Source organism: Panthera tigris, chromosome A2, assembly GCF_018350195.1.
Source record: "Panthera tigris isolate Pti1 chromosome A2, P.tigris_Pti1_mat1.1, whole genome shotgun sequence".
Lineage (NCBI taxonomy): Eukaryota > Metazoa > Chordata > Mammalia > Carnivora > Felidae > Panthera > Panthera tigris.
Genome location: NC_056661.1, coordinates 139,536,143 through 139,563,788, shown reverse-complemented (window position 1 = coordinate 139,563,788; position 27,646 = coordinate 139,536,143). Strand labels below are relative to the sequence as shown.

Below are 27,646 nucleotides of genomic sequence, written 5' to 3'. Positions count from 1 at the left end.
GACCTTATATCATAATACCTGTAGGTATTAATAAAAATTAGAGTAATACTGGTGGCATTGTAACAAAGTCCTTTGTCAAAGGCAAAAGTTTTAGAAACCATGTAGCTTTTTGTTAAACACATTGAAAACCAAAACAAAACAGAAAGGCATATTTAAGTGGTTTGTGCAGAATTCTCAGTTATAACTTACTTCCTTCTAAAAGAAAAATTTTTGATTATAAAAGTGGTATAAGTTGAATGTGGAAATTCTAGAAAAGTACCAGAATATAAAAAGAAAGGGAAAAATCAAACAAATATTTATGTACTCAAAACTTGTGAAATGTGTGTCTTTTTCTTTTCAGATTTTGGGAGGTATTAAATAGATAAGACTTGAGATTCTACTGTACATACAGTTTTGTATATTTCAACTTAAAATGATCTTCTTATGATTTAGTACTCACAGATAATGTCCCTCGTAGGCAGCTCGGTGTATTGGAAGATGCCCTGCTCTGTTGGGTACATTTCCACTTCCTCCATATTCCAGCAGGAGGGAAATGCAGTCAGGATTGCCCCCTCCTGCTGCCTCAAACAATACTGAAGCCCCATCATCCGCCAAAGCAAACACATCACCACCTGGCAATATAAAACATATGGCAGAATGATAACTGGAGTTATCTTGAAATTGTCATGACAGTCGCCTTAATAATAACCCGCTGTTTTCCTTTCTGGCTAGGACTTAAAATTAAAAGTATAAGATTAAGAACAGATGTGTTCTCAGTATTTTCAATAAACAATTATGCATGTGTGTTTCATTTTATTAGAAAATCTTTGCATGAGAAATCAAGAAGTCAATTTACAAGGTAGACAAATGCTCCCAAGAAAAGTAGTTAGCCTTTCAAATTTAAAGGCAATGTTAACACTCTATTCCATTTTGACAACTGCCCTCTATGTGCTGTGTGTGACCCAGCAGAAGATCCAAAATGAAAAAATAAGAATACCTTAAGGAGCTCAGAAGGGAAATGAGACAAAATATTATCAAAGAACACAAACCGCATAACATTCAGACTAGGAGTCCGAAGTGACATTAGGACTAGGAGTCATGATGTGGGAGAAAGAAGGGTTTGAATTCTGGCTCTGCTGTAGACTGAGAGAGTCTGGGGCAAGCTACTTCTATGAATATCTGTCTCCTCCTCTGTAAAATATCGCTTATTTCATAGGGTTCATACGATAATTAAATGAGGTTGTGTTGTTGGGAGGGGGGCTCAAAAATGTTAGTTTTTTCTCCATAGAGGATCCTTGGGGGAGCATATGGCCCTAGCCTTTATTTACAAAGGAGGAAACTGAGGACCAGAAGTTTTAGTAAGGGTAGGCGGATTTGTAGGTCATGATGTATAGGGTGTAATTAAGTTGTGGAAGAGGGGACTTTCAAGAGGTTTCTCGAGGAGCTGGGTACAAAAACCTGAGGCCCAGTTACATTCAGGAGAGAAAGGGGAGGCAATGAGGAATGGAGAAAAGGAAATTGAGGGACAGGAGAAACAGCAAGAATGTGCAATTCCTTTTCAGATACCTCTGTGGATTAGGTGTTCCAACACATCACAGTGACCATACTCAGCAGCAACACCTAACGGCGTGACTCCAAATCCGTCTCTCAAGTGGACATTGCCTCCGTGGTTTAGTAGCAGCGCTATGATATCTTTGCGGCCTTGTTTGGCTGCTTCATGCATTGCTGACCATCGCTTGATGCAGGGCTGGTCAAGGCTGGCATTGTGTTTAAGCAGAGTGAACACCATGTCGTAGGAGCCCTTTTTTACAGCTGGAGGATGATTTCAAAAAGAACATCAACAGTAGGCATATTGGCATGGATACTTTAGATGGTATGAAACATTATTAAATTTATTTTTTAATTTTTAAAAATGTTTATTTATTTTTGAGAGAGAGAGAGAGAGAACAAGCAGGGGAGGGGCACAGAGAGAGGGAGAAAGACCATCCCAAAAGGGCTCTGTGCTGACAGCAAACAGCACGATGCTGGGCTCGAACTCCTCAACCATGAGATCATAACCTGAGCCAAAGTCGGATGCTTAACTGAGTGAGCCACCCAGGTGCCCCTAACTACTAAATTTAATGCCAAAATAGATATTACCTATTCCTTCTTCTTCTATAAGAAAATATTGTAGTTTTCATACTCCTTCTATTTCTCACACCCAAGACGATGTCTTTTCAAGGCCCTGGTCTGAGGAGGATAAGACTTTCATGGAAATCATGCACATCTCTAAAATAGGATGTTATGTACACTCTTTCTAAACTTTAGAAAATGAAAATAAGTGAAATGAAAATAACATCCTCTGTTGGGTTGTACAAATTAAATAATGTATGCAAATGCTTAGTATATACTAGGAGCTCAATAAATTATAACTATTATTATTAATATAATTTCATCACTTCTAGGATCCTGGAGCCACATGTGTGAATAATGTTTATCAAGTCCCCTTATCACCCCCCAGAAACATTTTTTTTCCTCCACCAAAGATAGCAGCACGTATTAAATGAATTTCTCTTTCCTGTGGTCTTAATGGGAGGTTAGCAACGAGAAGGTCTAGAATCCAGGTAGGTCCAATGTTCTAAATAGGTGAAGTCTATGATAGCTAATGTACTGCAGTGTAGGGGATTCACTAGATTGTATGTCGCTCTCCCCCTCTGCTTGTTTCTAACAGATGAAATTACAGGTAAAATTTCCCCCAACTCGGCTTTGGATTATTTAAGAGATTGTCCCAATTTAGGTATAAATAATTCTGGAAGACGTAATGTCTCTTATCAGTAAGTCAAATCTTAGTAAGAAACAGAGAAGGACGAGTGCTACTCCCTGCAAATGGAGGTAAATACAATTACATTCACTCACTCATTTTTTCATTCATTCATTCATTCATTCAGTTGATATGCTCTGGCTATATGAGAGGCACTGTGCCGGATCCTGTGGACAACAGGGAAAAGATGGACTTGGTTCTCACTCATGCAATTGACAATTTAGGGAAGAAGCCTATATTGTCTTCTATTTGAAGAGAGACTCAGAATCCAGGTCTTTGCTGGGAAATACAGGACGAGATGGGGGCGGGGGGGCACATAGAACATCTTGGGGAGCAAGGGGGCAGAATACAGAAAGCATCTCAGGCCAAAGCAAGGGAAAGGGCCCTCAAAGGCATGACAAGAGGATGAAGACTTAATTTGGGGGCAGGCAAGCCGTCACTGTGGTGAGATTTCAGTTTTTCTCCTGCTCACTAGAGTCTGTTGACAAATGCCTTTCTCTGAATCACCCACCTGCCGCTGGCAGCTCTAATTATAGTGAATTACCTCATCCTAGCTGGTGTCATTGCAGAGAAAACATCAATAAGCTAAATGAACTAAGAGGTACGTGTCCTCATTTATCTTCTTGCTCCTATTACATTTTTTCTAGAAAAAATGTATTCAAATAATGAATCTCTTCCATTGCGATCTGTTTTCCTTTTGTCTGACCCAGAAAACATGTTGATTATAGATATTAGTCTTTTTTCATGAAAATATCATAGACAGGCCATATTCAGCTTAAAATAATTTTAAAAATAAAACTTTACTTGCAGTTTAACTGTTTTGGAACTAATAATTTATTTTATTTTGAATAGGAATAATAATGGAAGTCATGGGCACACCTCCCAAACTAACCCATGAAGACATTCTTAACCAATAAATGGCTGAAATAATGAAAACTAATAAGGCACAGTATTTGTGTTACATAACTAAGTAAAATAAAGCTTAAGATAACTTATATAGCAAAAAATATACATATATACATATATCTTCAACAATAATGCTTAAAGAAACAAACTTCAGTTGAAAAGTTAGGGAATTAGAGACTTTTGCATAGATTATAGGCACATTTAAACACTTTATAGTTTGCTGGCACTATTCCTTTTAACCTTAAATTTCTATAATTTTCTCTTTTTTATGTTTATTTATTTATTTTGAGAGAGAGCGTGCATGCATGGAGAGAGGCAGAGAGAGAGAGGGAGAGAGAGAGAATCCCAGGTAGGCTCCCAGCTGTCAGTGCAGAGCCCGACACGGGGCTTGAACTCACAAACTGTGAGATCATGACCTGAGCAGGAACCAAGAGTCAGATGATTAACCAACTGAGCCACCCAGGTGCCCAAATTTCTGTCATTTTCTTTCTTTTTCTTGATATGCATGTTTTGCTCATGTAATTTTTTTTATTATCAGCAGTGATTTATCTTGTGACTCCTAAGACATACAAATTAGAGAAGAGATATTTTTCTGAGGCTTCTTGACAAGGATGGGCAGACTGAAAGAGGAGATGGAGTGAAGAGGATGCGTATTGATTTGTGAGAAAGACAGTGTCTGAAATAAAATTAACTGAGCTGTAAATGACATGAGGATGTGGGACAAGAAGGGCAGCAGAACTGAGATGTTGTGCCCCACAGTTCCCCGGGCTTCCTCTATCCCCTGGACCCTGCTGGCCAGGACAATCTCGTGGCTATCCAACTAGAGAAAGGTGACACCAACTTCAGAGGAGTGGGCAAAGAAGGAGTGTGAGCACAAAATACCCTCATTAAGTGTCAGATGATCACAAATTAGATATCTAACCCTCAGCAAGTAACCATGTGATGGACCGTAAGACATCAAAGTACCACAAGTAAGGCCCCGATGGCTGATAGCAAAGAAGGGCCCTGGAGAGACCTAAAGTGATTTTTTTTTTTTTTTTTTTTTTTTTGCCATCTAAGCATATTCTGTAATAAAGACAAAGACAATGCCATCAGGCTAAGAAAAATAAAAATGACATTACACATAAAAATAAAAAGAACAACATATTTTTCTCTTACCTCTTTGTAAGTTAATGGACTATGAGTAGCAAATTTCAAAGTAGCCTACAGAGTCAAAAAGAAAACTGGGAAGGTGCCACAGATGATCTGTTTTCCTATAGAACCTAAAAATACTTGACATGGGTTCCACCAAGAAGGTCCTGGGAGAAGGTAACCCAAGAAAAAAATTTTTCCCCAGGTATGTGGATGATGGGGACATAAATGAACACCTTCAGAAAAGTTCCTTCCTGAGACTTTTGTCTTCTCTTTGAAATTACCATTTAGCTTTTAAAAAATTTTTTAAATGTTTATTCATTTTTGAGAGACAGAGTGCAAGTGGGGGAGGGGCAGAGAGAGAGGGGGACACAGTATCTGAAGCCAACTCCAGGCTCTGAGCTATAAGCACAGAGCCGGCGTGGGGCTCAAACCAATGAATCATGAGATCATGACCTGAGCTGAAGGTGGACGCTCAACTGACTGAGCCACCCAGGCGCCTCTTACCATTTAGCTTTTAACATTATTTCTGAATGTTAATTCTATTTTGACTCTGATAACATAATGATCAACTTCCTTTCCCATACTTCAGATATTTCTGGAGTAGAGAAACTGACACATGCAACTTTGAAATATATATAAATACTGAATGCTCTGTTGTAAGCATTAAAAGCAAAAAGAAATCAAATGAGGGATAATCACGACTTAGTTGTGCTTTACATAAGTGAATTAAGGATAGCAAGTAGAGAATAATTCTACATTTGCAAAATAAGGTAGTATACAGACTCTGGAAAGGTGTGTGCTTTTTTTTTTGCAGAAATTAAAGATCTACAGATATTTATAAAATTATTTATAGCAACAACAACACATACATGGATGTCATTGCAAATACCCCATGGCAAGTGCCTTTAAAAATAATACAGATCGCATTAATAGTGATGTAACCATAGGTGAATATGCATTTCATATGTATAGAACCTGCCCAGGATAAGAGTTTTGGTTTACTTCTAAAAAGCATCAGTTATTGTAACAAATTCCACAACTCTACATGACAGGAAATGTTATCTCTGGTCATTTGTAGTTAATCTCATCTCACTTTTACAAACAGACTTGCCAATTTTTATTGGTCAACAGAAATAGCAGGATGCACAGACTGAGAAGAAACTGACAAATGACAGCTTTAGGTTTACCATCATTCCTTGTGTCATAGCTGTGAACCCCTTCATAGGTGCCCACTGCTGCATCTATGTGATCAGAATCTGCTGACGCTTCATTGTTCTGATGTGGACCTTCAATCTCTCTTTCCAACCCTCTTTCTTCTTCTTTCTTCTTGCTATCTGCTGCACATGCAACCTTACTTACAACTGGACACCACCTAGAGAATATTCCTTTAGAACTGGCACTGCTCAGGGCACCTGGGTGGCTCAGTTGGTTGAGTGTCCGACTTTGGCTCAGGTCATGATCTCATGGTTCCTGAGTTTGAACCCCGCATGGGGCTCTGTGCTGACAGCCCAGAGCCTGTAGCCTGCTTCAGATTCTGTGTCTTCCTCTCTGCCCCTCTCCTGCTCACGTTCTGTCTGTCTCTCTCAAAAATCAATACACATTAAAAAAAAAAAAAAAAGAACTGGCACTTCTGGCTTCACAAAACTCCAAGACTGGATCCGGCACTTAGTTGGTGCTGAAGGATCTTTCACATTGGACCTCTTTGTAGGATTAAAAAAACAAAATCATAAGGCAGATGAGATGGGTGTTAGGGGAGGAGCTCAGGGAAGAGAAGGAGATGAGGTCACATAACTTCAATACATAGTGGTTTCCAATAAATACTTATTAAATATTCATTTGTCTTAAACTATGAAAGTTCTAGAAAAGAAGATCATTTACCAATCAGAAGTGGCGTCTCTCCTTTGTCGTTTTTGGTGTTTGGCCACACTCCCTTTTCTAGTAAAGTTCTTACATTTTCCACCAGACCAGCTTTGACTGCCAAAGTCAAGGGTGTTTCTCCTTCAGAGGTCTTGAACTCCCAGAGTGTCTGGTAGGATGCTGAGATATGAAAGTATTGTATAAAGTTAAAAATCTTAAAGGATATTACAAAGATCAGAGTAATTCAACATTACATACTTTGGATTAGACAAAGTCAACTGATGGCAAGGAAAGATTAAAAGATGTGATTAAAGTTTATCAAAGGATGGTGAGTATACATAGAGGAGCATGTACTCGACAGCTAGAAAACCAACATCTGTGTTCCAAGGTTGTTTTTATTTTTTTAGTGGATTGTATATTCTTTTTTTAAAATACAAATTGTAAAATAACTCCCTGGTCCTTTGTATTATTATTTAAATTGCACCTGAAACTGATTTTTGTCAAATAAAATCTGTGAATGTCAGAATGAGAATGTATCTGAATACTGTCAGAAAATGTTAGAAAAGAAATACCATGTTTATCATCACCTTCTACATCTATTTGTCTCTCCGTTTAGCTGTTTGTTTTCTTCTGGCTGGCTGGCTGGATGGTCAATTATCAAGCAGCAAGGATTGCCTCCTAGAGCACAGAACGAGGGAGCACCCTTGAGGGTTGAAAGACAGGGCGCTTACAAGACATTTAAAAAGTTGCTGAGGGGTGCCTGGATGGCTCAGTTGGTTCAGCACCTGACTTTGGCTCAGGTCATGATCTCGCAGTTTGTGAATTGGAGCCCTGCTGTACTGACGGCTCAGAGCCTAGAGCCTGCTTTGGATTCTGTGTCTCGCTCTCTCTCTTCCCCTCCCCTGCTCATGTTTTCTCTCTCTCTCTCTCTCTCAAAGAAATAAACATTAAAAGAATAATAATAAAATAAATTTGCTTAGATGTGACAAATATTATGTTAGAACATCAAAATTATTAATACTTAACCCTCTGTCAATTCACTTAACAGTGAAGTTGATTCACTGTGATACTGATTCATGTTTCCACCATGAAAAAATTAGTGCAATATAAGTACAAAATATTGTAAATATACTTGTGCATGATAATGATCTTTTGGAAACTGTTAACTGAAGACATAGTTCAAGATGAAAAATTAAATGCTGACTCCCAAAAGCAAAAAGTTTTATATTTAGATCAATTAATTCATGATATATACAAGCTTTTATTACTTTTAGGTTACAACCACATCTTTGTGCCAACTGTATCACATTCATAGAAGGATTCAAAGGGCGAACGCTGAAACTCACAAAATGTGTTGGTTCTTATATTCTGAGTGTAAAACATGGGTATTCTCTTTCCCATGTGCAAAATTATCTTTTATTCTGCTCTTTCTTTTTGCTTTTTATGTTATGGGAAGTTATGGGATCACTCATAACTTCTTTTGCTTCTGTTGGGTCAAAGAGATTTTATGTTCTCTTACCATCCAGAACAACTTCAAGTATTTGTTGAATGGGTTGAACCACAGCTTCATGCAATGGAAACCATCCTTTTTCATCAGCTTCATCCAATGCATGTTTATACTTCACATATTCCTGGAGCTCAAGAATGTGGCCTAAATTAAACATACCGGCTGGTAACAAATCTCTGTCTTGGCAACTTGAATTCTTCAACCTGCCCCATTCTAGGCAATACACCCATTTTACCTTGTTTTATGGCTTCCACAAGTTTTCTGTTTTGATCACTCAGTGGTACAAACCTACCAGAGAAAGAAAAATAAGCCATATTTATCCTAGTGGTGTACTTCAAAAAACCCAAACGTTTAACTTATATTGAGTTTTTGTACATGATTTTAATTATCATGATCTACAGGAAATGCACGCAACTGATTTTATCTACTGTATTAGTACCATGCTCTAACCAACTGAGATAACCAGCTAACTTAAGTTTGTCTCCTTTAAAAACGTAAATGCTCAGGAATCAGGAACAGTATAGTTGTGATACACCAGACCTAGGCACATTAGTACAGATGACAAAATACAAGATTATAACACTGTCTCTGTAATGAGTTCTAAGCAATGATAAAGAATTAAACAGTTGTAGTCGGGGTCAGGAGAGCTAGTTTCGGGTTTTGTGATTTAGTGTCTCTGCGTAGTGGTTTCTTTATCTCTAAAATGATGGGATTACATAGGAAGATCTCTAAGGCTTTTTCCAACTTTAAAAATTCTATGCTCAGTAAATGTTGCTTTGAACTTAATAATTGCTAATTAATAATTGCTTAATTGGGAGCTTATGATCCAACACTGCATGTTAGAGTCTTTAATCCATGGATCTACAAGTGAAAAGAGGTTGAGCGTTTTACTGAACAAATTCCAGTCATTGGCCCAACCCTCACGGCAGTTCTCTGGTGTGTGTGTTTATTCTAAGGAAACAAGGTATTTCATAACAAATTGATTCAACTCTTTTAAGCAGAAACATCTGTTAGCATTTTACGGTTGTTAAAGCCTTCTTGGGAATTCTGTTGGGCATAAGGGAAAAACGAAAGAGACCCAGTTTAAAGGTACCATGTCCATTTTTAAGAAGCTCATAAGCAATAATTTTATAGAACTGAATTTATTCAAAAGCACTACTAGGGGTGTCTGGGTGGCTCAGTGGGTTAAGCGTCCAATTTCAGCTCAGGTCATGATCTTGGAGTTCCTGGGTTTGAGCCCCATGTAGGGCTCTGTGCTGACAGCTCAGAGCCTGGAGCCTGCTTCGGATTCTGTGTCTCCCTCTGTCTCTGCCCCTTCCCTGCTCGTGCTCTGTGTCTTTCTCTCTCAAAAAATAAATAAACATTAAAAAAAATGAAAGCACTACTAAATTTCAGAATACAGGATTCTAAGTACTATAAAAGAATGTAAACTAAAGTTTATTTTCATCAGAAGTGCAATGTGTGTTGTTCAAGACAGAAATCTACTTTTTCAGTTTCAGACTCTATAACTCCTTCCTGCTAACATAAACATCAATTTTGTATATAATTTGTTAACTTCTGTCATTTGGAAAGTATATAATTAAATAGGCTATGGTTTACATATTGCTGTTTTTACTAAAAGCCCTCGACTCTTCCCATTCATTAAACTTAGGGCCTAATCCATATTATTTTTCATATTTTGAAGATCCAAAAATGAAATACATTACTTACGAAGGCTGTCTGAGTCAGTAGCAGAGTGGGCTCTGGAATATTCAGAACAGATCTCTGTATACCTATTTAGTTGTCTAAACTGTACTTGCAAATTTTTTCAAGTTACTTATTGATATTTTGATTCTATATTAATTTAAAAAAATAGGCAATCCTATACAACCAAATTCAATTAAGAACTTTCCATTTAGGTTATTTCCATCTTCCACAGGAGGTGGGGATTTGGGGAAGATCATACTGCTAAAACCTATGCAGAGTGGCCCTTGTAAAGCCATTGGAATCCCTGCCAGAGAAGAAGAGTAAGCATTACCCTAGAGGAGAAGTCAGGAAGAGTCATTTTATGACTGGCCCAGAGAAGCTTCTCAATGAACATTTGTTGAATTAATTATTTTTGAGAGAGAGAGAGAGAGAGAGGTGGGGGGAGGGGCAGAGAGAGAGGAAGACACAGAATCTGAAGCAGGCTCCAAGCTCTGAGCTGTCTCTTAAATGAATGAAATGACAACAAAATGAATGCCATAAAGAAATTTTGTTGAGCATAGTCAATTTGAATGTTACCTTTCAGAAGAAAATACAGACTTGCTGGCTTCAATGGATTCTTGAATACTGAGCTGAATATCATAACTTGTAAGATGGTCTTCATCGGGGTCATCATTAGTATCCATGACTGGATATAAATTTGAAAGAGGCAATTTCTTATTATCACCAAACAACACAGAACAGTATATACAGTTAATGTGAAGATGCAAAATGAAAAACTAAAATGCATTCACCGTTCTTCATTTAACAAACACAAAGGTAGTCAACATTTTAATCCGTTTTACATATGAAGCCCATCCTAACCTTTGACACCTTTAACTACCTGCCATTTGGGTGTCTGCATTTTCTGATTTTGGACTTCCTTTTCATTAATGGCTGCCATTAGGCTAATAAGAACACACTTTTTCGACGCTTCTGACTTACACTAATTTCAGCCCATCAGTTTTCTGAAGACACTGCTCTACACAGCACATGAGAAGTACATTAGAAACTCAGACCAAGAAGAAGGAAGACAGAGACAGGAATAGAGAACAGGGAGCCTTTCACATTCTTACCTTTTAATTTTATACCTGCTGTGTTTGCTTATTTGCTGATGTATTCTTTTTCTCACATCAGTAAAGGTTTGAGTTGGCTTTGTGTTCAACTTCTGCTAACAGACTCTACACTCCCTTTGAGGGAAGGGCTCTACCTCACTCATCTCTCCACCCCTTACGACTCTAGAAGGGGCTTGGCCCAGAGAAGCTTCTCAATGAACATTTGTTGAATTAAAGTAGAGAGAACAAAATGTCACAAATGCAGTGGCCTTGCCTTATCCGCAAGAAGTGTAACAGAGCAAATAGAGAAGATGTGAAAGAAACTTTAAACAGAAGGAACTGAGAACTTCAAACACTGTTCTTCGTGAGCAACTACTGTCTAGTCTCACATATGAAGTGAACAGGTTTCAAAATTCCAGAACTTTAAAATAAGACAGGGGATGGGGTGCTGGGTGGCTCAGTCAGTTAAGTGTCTGACTTGGGCTCAGGTCATGATTTTGCGGTTTGTGAGTTCAAGCCCCGCATCAGGCTCGGTGCTGACAGCTCAGAGCTTGGAGCCTGCTTCAGATTCTGTGTCTTCCTCTCTCTCTGCCCCTCCCCCCACCTCTCTCTCTCTCTCTCTCTCTCTCTCTCAAAAAAAAACATAAATAAATAAATAAACATTTAAAAAAATTTTAAATAAGACAGGAGAGGGTTAATCTGACAAAAACAGCTTTAGGCATCTGGAGAACTTCCTTACTGACTGGCTCAGCTGGGTGATAGACCACATGGGTTCTCCGGGTACTGTGGGACATCTAACTCTATGGACTTGTGCTACCTGCATTCCTGGCCACGGAAAGACCCTTTCTGATACCTTGGCAGAAGGGCATCCTTAATTAGTTAGGGAGCCTCAGTTGGGGACGCTGGAACTGCTACTACGTGGCAATTCTACAGGCATGGTAAAGACCAACTTTATTAAGGGAGGCTTAGTTGTGGGCAGTTCCAGCAGGTGCATTAACCTGGAAAACAATAAGCAGAGTAAAAATGAACTCGTGCTTTCGAAGAAGAATAAAAAAAATGGAGAGGCTTTGGGGCTTATTTACATAATTTATTGATTCCTATTTCAACTCTTCCTAATGCACTTTCTTGTTTCAACCAGATCAGACCCATCACAAACGGTTGGGCAGGACGTGCACTACACAAGTGTTCCTGGCTTAGGGAATCCAGCCAAATCTCCCCTAATGGAGTTGTACAGTCTGGCAGAGTGCTACACACGCCCCAAGGAAGCAGCATCTTTTTTTCATTTGCAACAAAGTAGCTTTGGCCTGTGGGATTCCTGAATTGAGTTGAGCATTTTTTAACAAAGGGAAGTTAAGCAAAAAGGTGCCTAATTATTTAGTGTTTTGGATAGTAAATGAGGAGAGATACCTTTTAGCAGCTAGTCTTCCAAACTTTTCCCGAAGTGGGAGGGTCTTAGGATTGGATTACTCTCCTTCAGACAAGGTAAGAATACTATGGCAGCGACGTCCATGCTGCTTCTTGACTTGAACCTTCACATGGCTACTGTTTGGTCCCCATTTTTGTTTTCTGGCTGGTCTTACAGGGAACGTCGTGTGGTGTTATGGTCTCAGAGCATCATTTGAACAACTGAAATAAGGACCCTCTTAATTCCATCCCCAGAGCAGAGACCAGCCATCTTATGGAGCCCCTATTCATTCTCCTGCATAGTTCTGTCCATTACAAGCCACTGCTATTGACTGGCCCATCTTCTCCGAAGATAGACACAAAAATGTAGATTACTTCTCATTGGTTTATTTCTTCCAAATATCAAATTAAAGGAGTGAGTGTCTCTCATTACTATTGGGCCAGTTGCTCTCTCTTCTTGAGAGAGAAAATTTAGTAAGTGTAGAAATAAAAATAGTTCTATGACTAGGCTTAATGACCAATATGAAATCATTTTTGATTAGTGGTACTTTATGAGCCAAAACGTATTACCTATTTGAAACTTTACATCGTTGTGTGTTTTTCCAAGGAGAAAAAAAATGGTTTTCCTTGGGCGATTTTCAAAACACAGCTGATATTACCACTTCTCATTGCTCAAGTTTAGATAAACTCAAACTTCTCCACGTGCTGATAGCCAGGGCGCCTGGCCTGTGGACATACTGCATGTGAACTCGATAGCATCATTTTGATTGTATTTTTGTTGTTCTGCACCAGTGCCCTTACTATCATCTTGGAACATTAAAGAGAGAATAGTAGTGATGTTGGGAGACTGCCCGTGAGAGAGTAACGACATCCAGTAAGTGTATTTCCTCACACGGTGATATCTTAGTCTTCTCAAAAAGCCAATATGCGCTCTAGGGGTCTTATTTGCCAAATACACTCAAGTAGTATTTTACTTTTTATTAATTGCTTATTCGTTCATTGTCTATCTCCTCCCCCTAGAATGTAATCCAATAAGATCAGAGAATTAGCCTGTGTCTCCAGTGCCCGAGAAGCACCATCTCAAGGTCCGTGGTCTCTATAACTGTGTGAATGAAAGAATGAATGAATGAGTTAATAAAAAAAACCCTAAAATAAGCTAGGCCCTGCTTTTAAAACTAACCATTGTACTCAGGGATGGAGACTTTTGTCCAGTGAGACAAATCTGATTGCCCTCTCTGTGTTTGGCTTCATTTTTCTCACCTCTCTGCTTCCGCATCTTCTCCTTCTTCATTCGCGAGCCCCTCCGGCTCGTCCATGCACATGCCCCATACGCTACGTCAAGCCTGGCTCAAGACGTCCCTCCTATGGAAGCCTTGCTGAAATTCTCCAGTTCCCCTCTGGCCTTCCTTATCTGCCAATACCTCCTCTTCTATAATATTTTTCCAGTATCTGGATTTCCACTCCTTCTGTATTTGCCTGGCAAATTTTTCACGTATTTGTGTTCTGTATTCTCACTTGGGTTATTAGTTTTCTGAGGGAAGAAAATATCTTACTTACTTTCTTTTTCCTTTTCTATCTTTTCTCTCTACTTCCACTGCTAGTCAACTACAGCAAATGGCTGTTCTCAGTGGAAAAAAAGTTGTTGACTCATTACCAGCAGACACACATGGAGTCCTTCAGACGGCACGATTAGATCATGAAGTTCAACCTGTGGTATTGCCTGCTGCCTCTCTCACTGGTATCACTGCGGCGATAGGGGGATTGCATGGCTTTGGGATTAGTAATGAGATCCAGAGCCTTTTACCTATTTAAATCACCAGCTCAGTTCTAACCCTGCTTGAAATTTGGACTTCCAGTACCTGAGATACCCTAGGCTCCTTAAAGAACTGAGTTGATCTGTGGAAAGTTTCGCTTTTTATTTTTTAATGTCATTTTAACTACCATCCAGAAGAAGGGTACGTAAGACTCTTAACTGTTTTGTATCCATAATAAGCCTAGGGTAGAAACAGTGAAGAAACCCCTACCACAGGGAACAACCCGTCTTACACAAGCTGTCTCCAACCTTTTCCTAAAAGCCCAGGACGAAATAAAGATCTGTGTGCAAGTGCTCTAAAGTGTCATAGAGATCATCAAAGAGCACGATTGGAATAGATCTAGAGACATCATGATGCAATGAGAAGAGCAAAGAGAAGAGTTATTTATGTGTATCTCAAATTTAAAATGACCAGGATTCAATCCCAGCTGAAGGCTGGCAGTGGTCTATTGCCCGCCTTTATTTAAGATTATTTAAATAAAGCACCAACCAGGAATCTGAGGAAAAGCCGAACAATATTTCGACATCCTTTAAGACCTATTCACAAGTGCTCTACTTCTCAGTCTAGAGAAATGAACTGACACTTCCTAAATAATGGTTTCCCGGTCTTGTTCTGGAGAAGCCCTCTAGTGAGATTTATTTCCCATACGTAGCTGCTTACAAACTAATTGGAGCAAGTATGTTGGGAAATTGGCCTTTTCATTTAAAGCACAAGTTAACCATTGATGGATGAATGGATAAAGAAGAATGGATAGATGAATGGATATGTATAATGGAATATTACACAGCCACACACACACAAAATGAGATCGCACCATTTGCCACAACATGGATGGACCTAGAAGCTATTATGCTAAGTGAAATAAGTCAGACTGAGAAAGTCAAATACCATGATTTCACTCATATGTGGAATCTAAAAAAACAAATGCATAAACAAACAAAAAGCAGAATCAGGCTTACAAATACAGAGAACAAACTGATGGTTGCCAGAGGGGGAGGAGAAAAAGGCGGCGGCAGGGGGGGATTGAAGAAGGAGTTGCAGGCTTCCAGTTAAGGAATAAGTCATGGGAATAAAGGCACAGCGTAGAAAATACAGCCAATGACATTGCAATAGTGTTGTATGGAGACACATGGTAGCTACACTTGTGGACAGCATAGCATAACATAGAGTTGTTGAGTCACTGTGTTGTACACCTGAAAATAATGTAACATTGTGTGTCAACTATACTCAACTTAAAAATATTTAAACAAGAAAAAAGTAGAACGCTGGTTAACCTTCCTTAAGGTCAAGAACACATTTGATGAAAAGCAATGGATTCTCTCTCCAGAGGGATGCATGCCCACTCAAAATTCTGCATAAAATTTTGAAGAATTCATGGGACCTCTAAAGCCCTTTCCCATACCCTCCCCCAAACAATCAAATTTAGGATTTTCAAGTGCTAAATGTATTATTCAGATATCAGTAATTATTAGTGTACTTTACAGGTAAGCCTAGTAAAATCCTAGATTTAGATAGTGGGAAAAGGGAAATTTGGTGGTCATGTAAGTTTTTGAAAATTTTTGGTAGGAGGCACCTGGGTGGCTCAGTCAGTTAAGCGTCTGACTTCCGCCCAGGTCATGATCTCATGGTTTGTGAGTTCAAGCCCAGTGTTGGGATCTGTGTGGACAACTCAGAGCCTGGAGCCTGCTTTGGATCTGTGTCTCCCTCCCTCTGCCCCTCCCCTGCTCATGCTTTGTCTCTCTCTCTCTAAAAAATAAATAAACATTAAAAAAAATTTTTTTAGAAAATCTTTGATAATAATAACAATGGTGATTATAGTAATAGCCATACATTATTGAGTCACAGAGCTAATAAGTAGAGTCTGGACAGATCACAGGTACCTTCATTTTTAAGGTCTTTCCAAAGCTGCAGGAAAACAACCCCCGCCCCCCCCCCCCCCAAAAACAACACAACACTTTGATCTTGTTCTTAACAGCCAGCTCTTAATGACAATAACTTCCAAAAATAAAAAAACAGCTTCCAGAGACACATAAATCTTTATCTTTGGCTCCCTGCAATAAGGCTTTGTGTTGCTTAGGGAGGTCTGGGGCGTTCTACACTTGCCTTCATTCTGTACTTTGCGTCATGGACTCTAAACATTACTGTCCTTAAAAAGTGGATCAGCATGCCAGGCGGTGCCCGACTGAAGTGACCAGGAGGTTAGGATAGTGTTGTGAGGTAAGCTGCAGGAATGAACATGGGTACATGATACCTCTTTGCATCGGATTCTCTAAACTACCTCCAATCCATTTTCCATGCTAACACTGTACTGTTGATAAGTTTGTGGGTTCTGAACAGGGCTGGTTGTAACAGTTCCCAGAGTGTACAATTCACTTCCATGCAAGGAAGGGCTTTGTGTCCATAAATATCACCCTTCCCCCAGCATCTGTCACCTCAGTGTCATTCGGTTGCATCAGTGAAAGACTCTGTCCTTTACGGCTTATCGTTCCGTCTTCCAGTGTCCCTTTTAAAATGTCAACAACACTATACTGGTCCCCAGTGCAGAACTAGGATCTCTTGGAATAGTTACTGAGGGGAGCATGAGAGTGCACAAGATGGCAGAGGGTCTGAGACCAAGTCTAGTGGATGGTAATAAGAGGGAATAAGAAAAAGGAAATACAGTAAAATTTAGATTTCTTCACAGTTTTATACACAGTCAGCTCAAATCCAATCCCGAAGGTACTGCTTTGTGAAATGGGGAACCTTGAGACCCTGAGGCAATTTTCTCTCACCTTGAAACTGCTATGGTTTTCGAGTGATGTGTTCATTTACTGGAGGTCCCAGAGAGAATCATCAGGATTTGTCCTATCAGAGGAAAGGCAATAGTTAAAGAGGATTTTTACTTTTTGGTTTTGTCTAGAAAATACAGTTATTACATTGAAAAGAATGTTCATCTTTATTTTCCTGCATTTTGACCATTTATATGTGCAATTTTAAAGATAAATTGACATCAATATAAATAAAATTTTGTCATAACTTTGGTATTTATTGGTGGCTGCACACTTTTGCTTTCTTCGGAACCCTCTAGCACCAAGTGGCAAATCAGATCAACAGCTTCATGGGACTGATTTCAGCGAGTCAATCAATCCCCAAGAGATTTCAGAGAGAACTAAAATTCTCTGTCAGAATTGGGTTCACCCCACTGACACAGGTAACTTTATAAGTAATAAGTTACAGCAATTCCCTCTGCATGGTGTAATCCTGTAAATGACAGGGAGAACTGGACCAATTCTCCTTGTTCTCCTTCCTCCTTAGCACGACATGCCCTGCTGATGAATTGCACATGCACAAGTGCACATACACACTTAGTCCAGAAGACGAATGCTACTTTTATGTCGACTCAAAAAGACACAACCTGATATTTTAGAAGAGATCTAAGAAAAATGGACATATCCCTTTCTAGACCAATACTATCTAAGTATGATATCTGGTATGTGATAAGAATTCACTAACTGTTGGCTGAATAAATAATTGAATAATCAAATATACACTACTCTTAAAATTAGCAAATTAATAGATTCACCTTGTGTTTTTACGTCCTGTGTTTTTGCAAGTTCGCTTCCAGTTTAACTGAAGCTTAGTTGCTAGGTAAATAGCCAGTGATAAGACCTGTCATGCTAGTTTTTCTTATCTCTACTTTAATATTACAACATTAGATATTTTACTCTATACTGTTGATTTCCATGTCAAATTCAATTACAACAGAGATATAGAAAGATGTGTGCTAGTTTGTGAAAATGATGCAAAAAACAGGAAGGAGATCTAAGTTCATTAGTAGGTGGGTTTCTAGAGGAATATAAACGTAGAATAGAAAAGAACAGAGCAAGCATGATCCATGAAAAGGCAACTTATTAATAGTGGCCTTATCACAGGCAAGAATGATAATACATTTTTTAAAAAGTCCAACCATTTGTTTATAATTCTAATTCTAGAAATCTATCTTCTAGTAATGATCAGAGATGTGGACAAAAAAACTGTTATGTGAAAATGTCATCTCAGCTGTATTTAGCTGCCAAAACAGTAGAAATAATAAAGTGTCCAACACTTATCAAGTGTCCAACATATAAGAAATTTGGATAAGACATTATTGCATATCTAAGCAATAGAAAACCATACAGTTATTAAAATTAATATCCTTGAAGAATATTTACTGCCATAGATAAAGTGTCACACATGAGAATGATATTCACCTAATCAGATATGACTGGCCACTTGGAAGGAACTAAAACTGACTTTATGCAGCCAAAGCTTATAAAGCCTTCAAGAAAACTGGCCTGGCATCTGGCTCATAGGCTGAACCTTACAGGTGGTGAGATAGGTCACTTCCTGGCAGTCCAGGGACCTTGGTGACTTTGAGAAGAGAGAAATTTGCAAAGTTTATAGTAAAGCAGGTGAAATCTGGTGGAGGGATTTCCTTGGCTTGGGAAAGAACAGCAGTCTGAAAGACTGATCCATTTACCTGAATCATCCAAGCACAGGGTTTGTTACCTAAGTTATTCTATTTGTCTGCATGAGACCAAAATTCCATTTTCCTCTAATTAGTGAGTGGCAGCTTTTGAAGAAAATAAGGTCGGTTACAATAAAATAGCTACATTTAGTTTACACAAGTGAGTTTAGGGTAAGTAAAAAATGTTTTGACTATATTAATTAACTACAATAACAATAAAAATGAAATGTCTCTAGACCTTAATAAAAGTATTATTATGTACTATACATGTATATGTATACTACTCTATATGTGTATATACTATATATGTGTATACTACTGTATATACAGGTTCATTTGACATGACAGAAGTTCTGCCTGGGGGCTCAAGTCAAATCTTTTCCCATTCAAAGCTCAAACAATAATGAGTCATTGCATTTCTTCATAGTTTATTTTGACATCATATACAAGCCGTTGATATCTTTCTGGGGGAGACAGTTGGGTGTAGCAATTGAAACTTTGTTCAAAACTTGCCCTCTGCATTAGCCACTGCATTAACTATGTCTGATATGAGTAGTCAACAAACATTACCTGTTATCATTCTGTGGTTGAACTCCTCTGGAATGAGGAATGAGAATTCTAGGGGTTGTTTGGCAATTTTAGCTCAATTCCTCACCCTTGAACAGACACTCTGACATATTCATTATTTCCTTCTTCTTCCTTTTCTCTAGAATCACCAGACTTCAGAGTTGACCATTAGATAGCTCTACCTGTAAATTCCATTTACAACATGGCGAACAAGTAATCGTCTAGTCTCAGCCCTCAACACCAAAGTGGCAGGAAGCTTACTATATCCCCACAGAGCCCTTCGGTCAGCTTTAACAGTTAGGAAAAAAACATTTAAGTTGAATCCATCTCTTCAAATCATTATTCTATGATCTTAGTTCTATTCCCCGGAGTCACACTGATAAACTGTTGTTCCTCTGCTACACGAGAGCCCTTAAATCATTCCCCAGGAAGGCTGTTAAGTCTCCAGTGAGCCTTCTCCTGAGGCTGAACAACTTTTCTTCCTGTGCCGTGGGTTCGCCTCCCTCCGCCATCTTGATTGCTTGTAAACACACTCATTTCTCCATTTCCTTCTAAAAGTGGCTCTGGACCATGGGCTCTGATGGCAGCACAATAGCTGTAGTCAGATCAACAACACAATATTAAGCAGGGATGACCATCTCCTTTTTCCTAGACACTATAGATTGGTTAATTTAACCTAAGCCCAGATTAATTTGGAGGCTATCATGTTGGACAGTTGATTTGGACCCCTATTGGCCCAAATCTTACATCTCATGTTTTTTTCTCACATCATTGCTGGGAAATTCTGTGCAGGACTCTGTATTTAACGCTATTACATTTCTTTCTTTCTTTTTTTTTTTTCTTTTTTTCAATGATTTGACTTTTATTCCAGTCTGCTAAGATCTAATGCATTTCGATCCCTGCAAGTATTGTTCTATTTGTACATCTGTTTGCATGCCTTCTATATGTCCATCTGCACTATTAATAATGACACGTTGAACAGAAATTGGCACAGGACAGGGAGGACTTCAGGTTGACACTGATCTTTTATTTAGCACCCTTCAAGAAAAGCTGTTTATCCAGTTACAAATCCTCCGAAATACATCACCATCTAGTATTAACGTCTCCTTTTTGATAACAAGACCATCATCAAGAAATACTGTCAAATACTTTGTTGAAATACAGATGCATTCTGTATACATTTGCCTTCTCTACTAAATCAGAAAGACAAAGGAGAAACACTGACCCACCAGTTCTCAGTGATTATTATTATTTTTTTTCCTAAGGATTTTCAGACCATCCTATTCATTCATTCAAAAATATGTGTTCAGTGTCTGCTATGTTCCAGGCATAGTGCGAGACACAAGACAGTAGGATCCATGCCCTCAGGAAGTTTGCTGCTTTTAAACAATGCATTCTAGACTTCTCCAGAAACAACACAAATCACTCCCTCCCCTTCCAAAGTTTGGCAGAGAGTTAAACCCGCAGCACATCCTCAATAAATATTTGTTTTGTTGAATTTGATAGCTATTATAAGTAACATGTATTGAATATTTACCTGTGACACGCATTACGCTAAGTACTTTAGTTGATTATGATGTTTAATTTCTATGATACACTTTCCCCTATTTTACAGATAAGGAAACTGAGGCACAGAGTCGTTAGGCAATTTGCCCAAACCTGCACATAATAGTGAGTGGTGGAGATGTGGATATAAACCCAGCTGTTTGTCATTAGAGACCACACAACTGTAACTGGATTAGAGTTTGGCATTAGAGGCCACACATACTGTAACTGATGATCCATCTACTATAATAGAATTAATGAAAAGGAGGTATCATTTTGTGTTCCAAATATTCGTAAGTTTTCTAAGAGAGTTTAAGCAAACAATCAGCAAACCTATCAAACAACTCTAGTAGAAATATAAATATTTTAGGTAAATTTTCATTTGAAAACAAGCTATTCCCATAGAGACAACAGAAGTGTAAAATTATGATAATTTATGACAATAATATAATGTTCTCAGCACAAGGCAGTGTTAGGACTTCCTCGTCTATATCACTACTATTTCATAGAAATCATTTCATTTTAGATTTAGAAGCTTCCTTAGAAGTTATGTGTTTATTTAAGAGCCAGATGGGTGATGGTCTCAGGTAAGTTCTAAAGACTTTCCAGCTTCAAGATTCTATGATTTCTTTTGCAGAAGCAAATTTCCAATTCTAGAGTTCCTTTTATCATCTGATTTAAATGAACTTAAAGGAATTTTTCTATCTGAATATAAAGCATCCATCTTTTGCTATAAGTGATGAAAGAGCCTCAATAGAAATTTATTATAATTATTCACAAAAATAATTTAATTTTTTACTCAGAAACCAGGCCAGCTAAGACCCTTCTGGGCTTCCATAGTGTGTATATTGACACTCCCTACAAGCATATTCATTCTTGGTCTGTTTTTCTCATCATATTATTATGCTTCATGACCATGCCACAGAGTTAATATTCTATAAAGAAGCAAAAACAACCCTGCCTATATTCTGTGATTTTTAAAAAGGCCTCAGGAAGGCAAACCCACTGGTGATCAACTGGAAAAAAAATAATGAGAAACTACCACAATATGTATTTCCATCTGTTTAAAATATTCCCAATACTAAACTACTTAATAAGCTAGCTGGTGAGGTACAGATCAAATATTTCATAATCTCACCTTTTGGAATGATCGTCTTGTCATTCTTATCCAGGGCCTTGCCTTCCTAAACCAGAGGAAGTGCCTTGGAGCCAATGTGTTCCTCTGTGTGTCTAAAATTAAGTACCCAGTTGGTGGTTAAATTAAGATCTGACCTTGTGCAACTGAAACATAAGCGGTTCCTGGCACACAATAAAGTATTACCCATGACTTCTCTAGACTCCCATCAAAAGAAACATAAACCCACAGAGGTATAATAAGATTATCTGTATCCTGATTGGTTCAAAGATTGCTCATGAAAACAAATGATCTGCCAACCCAGCTGCGATGAGAGTTCCTGCTAAGGGAACCAAGTAAAATCACTTCAATAGAATTTTTCGTCTTTTAAAATTAGTTGTTCAAGAGACAAAACTGTGAGTCTGTGTGTCTGTAGATCCATATCCACTTGTAATCAATTTTAACACACAGTTTCTCATTCTTCATCTGTTAGACCCATGTCAAATCTCACTAAATACAACCGTCTTAGTATATGAATTTACTGTCTTTCATTTGATTTGCATTTAATACCTGCCGGTCTGATACTCAGATGGGGATACAACATTCAGCAACATCTAATGTAATCAGATATGTTTAGGTCAAGTTGTAAAACATAGATAGTCTTTAAAAAAAAAGGAAGCAGGAGATGTAAAGCAAGAAGAAAATCAGGATTTTAACCAGGGAGGGTTGTTCATTTTCTATTTTAAAAAATCCATTAAAGTTGAATGTCTTGCTGATTTTCTGATGAAAATAATCTCCCTTAAGTTTGTTTTGACATGGCTATCCTTGGATTAACTCAGGCCACTGTCAGCATTCACAAAGCCATCTGGCTTCTGTCCCCACCACTCTACTGAAACAACTCTTCTTAAGGGCTTCAGTGACCTCCTAGTGTCTAAAGACACCGCGTTTATTGCTTTTCAGACCCTCTTGGATTTCCTGTCATTGGTCTCTCCCTTTTTCTTGAACTATGTACTCCCAGGCTTCGAGGAGCACTATATGCTTTTATTTTTCTCCTATTTCTCTGATCCATTTTTTGGGACTTGGTGTTAATGAATAAACATATCAATTGTAGTGAATTTCCCAGTTTTATTTAAAAACTTGGAATACCATAAATGTGAAATCAGAGGTCCTAGCTTTTTGTGATAATAGAGGCTATACTTCAGTCACCCTGGGAGCAAACCCTGAGAAATATTATGTATTTATACCACTATTAACTGTAACTTGAAATAGTCAAGGTTGAAGGTTAGAACATTGTGCATGTTGTATAATTATTAATTTAATTTGGAACTTTGCAATAAAACATTGTTACAAAAAACAAACAGCACTGTGAAACTTTAATTTTTATACAGTACTTTTTTTTAACTTACAATATTAAAAATTCATATGAAGGTTTAGAGTATAACGCAATTTGTGGGTGAAATCTATGCCAAACATTTAAAAATGTGGTTTGGCACATTTCAGGGACATTTCTGATCTTATACCAACCAATTTATGCCTGTTTTATCCTTCCATATAATAGTTATTATAGACCTCCTTAGATCACACAATATTTAAAATAATGCTTAAAAAACAGAAAGGACAAAAAAAGAGGGACTATGTGGCAAATAAATGAAAATATGTTACTGATGATGTAGGCCTATGAACAAATCTTGCCTTACCACTTATTGGCTCTGTTACTTTAGATTTGCTGTTTAATTTTCTGAGATCCAATATCTTCATCTGTAATGTAGAAGTGGTAATAGTAATAATAACCATTATAATGATAATACAAATGACCATGACACCCACCACTTTTTTAAAATGTTTATTTATTTATTTTATGACAGAGTGTGAGCAAGGGAGGGGTAGAGATAGGGGGAGAGAGAGAGAGAGAGAGAGAGAGGGAGACCCAAGCATGATCTTCACTGTCAGCTGGAAGCCAATACGGAGCGCAAACCCAGCATGGGGCTCAATCCCACGACTGTGAGACCATGACCTGAGCCAAAACCAAGAGACGGCTGCTTAACCCACTGAGCCACCCAGGCGTCCCAGACACCCACCATTTTTTTTTTTTTAATGTTTATTTCATTTTTGAGAAAGAGCAAACAGGGGAACAGCAGAGAGAGAGGGACAGAGGATCCAAAGTGGGCCCCATTCTGAGAGCAGCCTGCCAATGTGGGGCTTGAACTCACAAAGTGCCAGATCATGACCTGAGCCAAGGCCGGGCTCTCAACCCAGCTGAGCCACCCAGCCTCCCCAGACACCCACCATTTTTAAGAGGTCTATTCCTGAAATAGTTCATCATCATCTCTACACACACACTAAAGCATGCTTTGAGTAAATTCAAATATTTAACAGAATGCTCTGTTCATAATGCTCATAACCATTTCCAACATTTGCCTGTTTGGGAAGTTGGCTTTTCTTGTTGATTTTCTCAAAATGGAAACAACGGGAATCCGATTTTTGAACAATGGACTTCTAGGCTGCCTGGAAAGGGTGTTTCAAGCAAGGTGTGTGATCAAGCAGTGAAGGACTGTTGAATTCTACTACTATTGTCCTGAGGAAGGCACCTGTAATGATGCTGACATCCAAATACATGTCCCTTATATCTATATATGGCAAGAAATGCATGTTCTGTTTCACAGTGATAATTATAGCAACTGATATGAAGAGTCTTAGGTTGAAATGGTTGAAGCGCAGTGTTAGAAGTTCTGTCCCTGGAAGCACTCATTTTTATTTTGGGAACAAAGGATTTGGGTAGCATGGTATGTTAACTTCCAGAAAGCAATGTGGCATCCTGGCCGTCATGTTTAGGGTGCCGGCTGCTACTACTCACAGGTACTCTGTGTTCCTGCAAACGTGGGGGCTTGCAGGCCTCTGACTGTGAGTTAAAAATACAGATCTTGCTAAGATTAGCCAAACAATCACATCCAACCTGTACGAAGCCATTTATCAGATTCCTTTCTGATCCAGCCCATTCTTTATAAAAGCCTTATCACAACTGCAGCTTTATCTTTGCCTTCTGGGCAAAATGGTGTTGTCCAAACTCCTTGGAAAATCCCGGTTTGCTTGGTCCCATTATTTTGCAGTTTAGTAAGCAATATCTATGTATCTATGTATATCTCACTTGGTTTCACTTTGAAATACAGTACTTTCTAATATATGTCAAAACCCCCACAATATCATAACTAATGTAAAAAATAAAAAAAGAAATACAGTATTTCCAATTTTCTCCTCCTTCTTCCTTTTCTGCACTTGTTCATTATTTTGGTCATGAGAGGTTGTGATTTAAGAAATGCCCATTTTATTTTTCATTTGTGTATAAAACAGCAGAAAAATGTGAAAAAAGGAAATCCTTTATTTCAAGTGTTCTTCCAGGGACTTTGATAATTGATAATTGGTTGTTTGCTTTTGTTGTGCTTCCTACTGTTTTTTGGGGTTTGTTTGTTTGTTTGTTTGTTTGTTTTTTCAGACTGAAAATCAAACTGAAACTGTGAGTCCAATGTATCAGCACCACATTCTACCAGGTGCTGATGTCACAGGCCTCTGAAGAACGGGCATTGTTGACATCACTCCTGCCATTTTGTTTCCACACAGCAGCACAAAGGTGAGTGACAAGCAAGTGGTGTTTAGTAAGGTACCACTATACGTAGCCCACTAAACCCATGGTGCACAAAAAGTGGGGAGAGTTCTTACTGGCACTTTGTTACATTTACCACTTTGTCACCAGTGTCTGGTAAAGGGCTTGTCCTGTAGAAAGCACACACGAAACACAAGCTACATTTTTGCTAAACACACTGACTTCTTCACATGGTTTAGCAGTTATTTCTTATGTAATTTAACTAAAGGTTAATTCAATTAAAACTGAGTCATAATGAATTTCAAGAAAGTAGGTTGGTTTCTTTCCATGAAAGACAGGTCAAGAGCATCTAAGAGACAGAATCCTGGATTAAAAGAAGGCAGGGAATTTGCATTTTGATTTCGGATGTGTCCATGTTTTTGTGAATTAAGGCAAACCACTTAAATACTTATGTCCTGGTTTCCACCTACATAATAATTCTGCCCTTGATATTTCACATCATTGATATGAGAGTAAAATGAGAGAATAATTATGGAAGTTCTTTGAAAAAATAGTAATCACTCTACAGATAGAGTACTTACTATTATAGTTCAGTTGACCCTTGAAGGTTTGAACTGCATGAATCCACTTATACGTGGATTTTTTTGATACGGTACTATAAATGTTATTTTCTCTTACGATTTTCTTAATAATATCTTCCTTCCTCTAGCTTACTTTATTGTAAGAATAAAATAGAAAACACATATAAAAAACGTGTGTTAACTGTTTATGTTATTGGTAAGGCTTCTAGTTAACAATAGCCTATTAGTAGTTAAGTTTTCACGGAGTCAAAAGTCACACATGGATTTTCAACTGCGTGGGGGTTGCCATCCTTAATCCCTATGTTGTTCAAGGGTTAATTATATTCTATTTCTGGGACCTAAAATGGACATTAAAAAAACCATCCCACTTGACTTCCTGTTCTATACATGCACACACACATTTTAGTATATGAAGAATGTGGTACTAGACCACTTCAGGACATGCATGCCAAGACAGGTAGGACACTCAATTCTGGTCCTTAAGAAGTTTATCATTGTTTAGAGAGCAAATAAGTAGAAAAGAAGCCAGAATTTGGCAAGAGAGATAAGACATAAGTAGGTTTGGAGGAGAAGACTGGAGAACAAAGACATACACACATTTGAGTTTTAAAAAGAGAAAATGGGGGCCACCTGGGTGGCTCAGTCTGGAAGCGTCTGACTCTTGATTTCAGCTCAGGTCACGATCTCAGCTCAGATTCCTGAGTTTGAGCCCTGCATCAGGCTTGAGGTTCTGTCTCCTTCTCTCTCTGTCCCTCTCCTGCTCTCTCACTCTCTTTCTCCCTCTCTGTCTCTTTCTCAAAAATGAATACAAATAAAATAAAATAGAGATAAAATTAAAAAAAAAATAAAAAGAGACACTGGTTTTACATTCACAGATCATCAAAGTACTTTGAGAGCCTTTTTTTTCTTCTTGTCTTTTGTAATATTGATCTCTTACATATCCCAAATTGATAGTGCTAAGGCGAGACTTCCACTATTCTTAGTACCTTATTTAATATTCACTAAACGTAGTCATAATCAAGACTGTACAATAGAACTTTATATTGGCAAGCAAAGTAAAATTCGAATTACTGAACATTCAGTATTCTGTTCTTTCTGAAAAGATTGGTGTTTTTCATGTGCACCTGTTATATTTCAATTTTTTTGAAGCTACTAATTCATGACATTCCATCAATTAATATTTGGTTATGAACAAGAATATTTTAGCATTAACTGTTATATAAAAGTTATATGAATTTGGTGAACAAAACTTACCATGTTAAACTCAACATTCTCAACATAAATCTATCCTATCTACTATTAAAAGACCCTGTTCCTCCCCTTTTGCATGTAGAGTCTTATTTTTTATATTTCAAATTTGACCCACTGTTTTGTGTATGTTCAAATAATTTAATTTCAATATAAAAATTAAGCTTAATGATTCTTTGAGGAAACTAGAAAAATGTGATTATTCTGCTAGGTTTAAATTTATCTCTAATAGAACAGTGTAAGTAATGGGGCAGAATACTCTGGATTTTCCAAAATGGTACTTCTACTAAATATTTGGCTTAGTTGTGGCTTGATTTAAGGATCTAATA

General features: G+C 38.0%; 1 protein-coding gene across 4 annotated transcripts in view; it reads right to left on the bottom strand.

Moving 5' to 3' along the window:
- ASB15 (ankyrin repeat and SOCS box containing 15) overlaps window positions 1-27,646 on the bottom strand; it is a 58,728-nt gene that overhangs the window by 8,134 nt on the left and 22,948 nt on the right. For 3 of the 4 annotated variants that reach the window (XM_042971039.1, XM_042971045.1, XM_042971064.1), the window contains 8 exons: window positions 16,950-17,022; window positions 13,625-13,895; window positions 10,446-10,554; window positions 8,419-8,471; window positions 8,196-8,327; window positions 6,698-6,856; window positions 1,546-1,791; window positions 440-611 (listed from right to left, as the gene is read on the bottom strand). In XM_042971039.1, the coding sequence (XP_042826973.1) occupies window positions 440-611; window positions 1,546-1,791; window positions 6,698-6,856; window positions 8,196-8,327; window positions 8,419-8,471; window positions 10,446-10,554; window positions 13,625-13,655 (902 nt within the window). In that variant the 5' untranslated portion in view covers window positions 13,656-13,895; window positions 16,950-17,022. The remainder of the gene's footprint in view (window positions 1-439; window positions 612-1,545; window positions 1,792-6,697; window positions 6,857-8,195; window positions 8,328-8,418; window positions 8,472-10,445; window positions 10,555-13,624; window positions 13,896-16,949; window positions 17,023-27,646) is intronic. The other variant, XM_042971055.1, reaches the window with a different exon arrangement.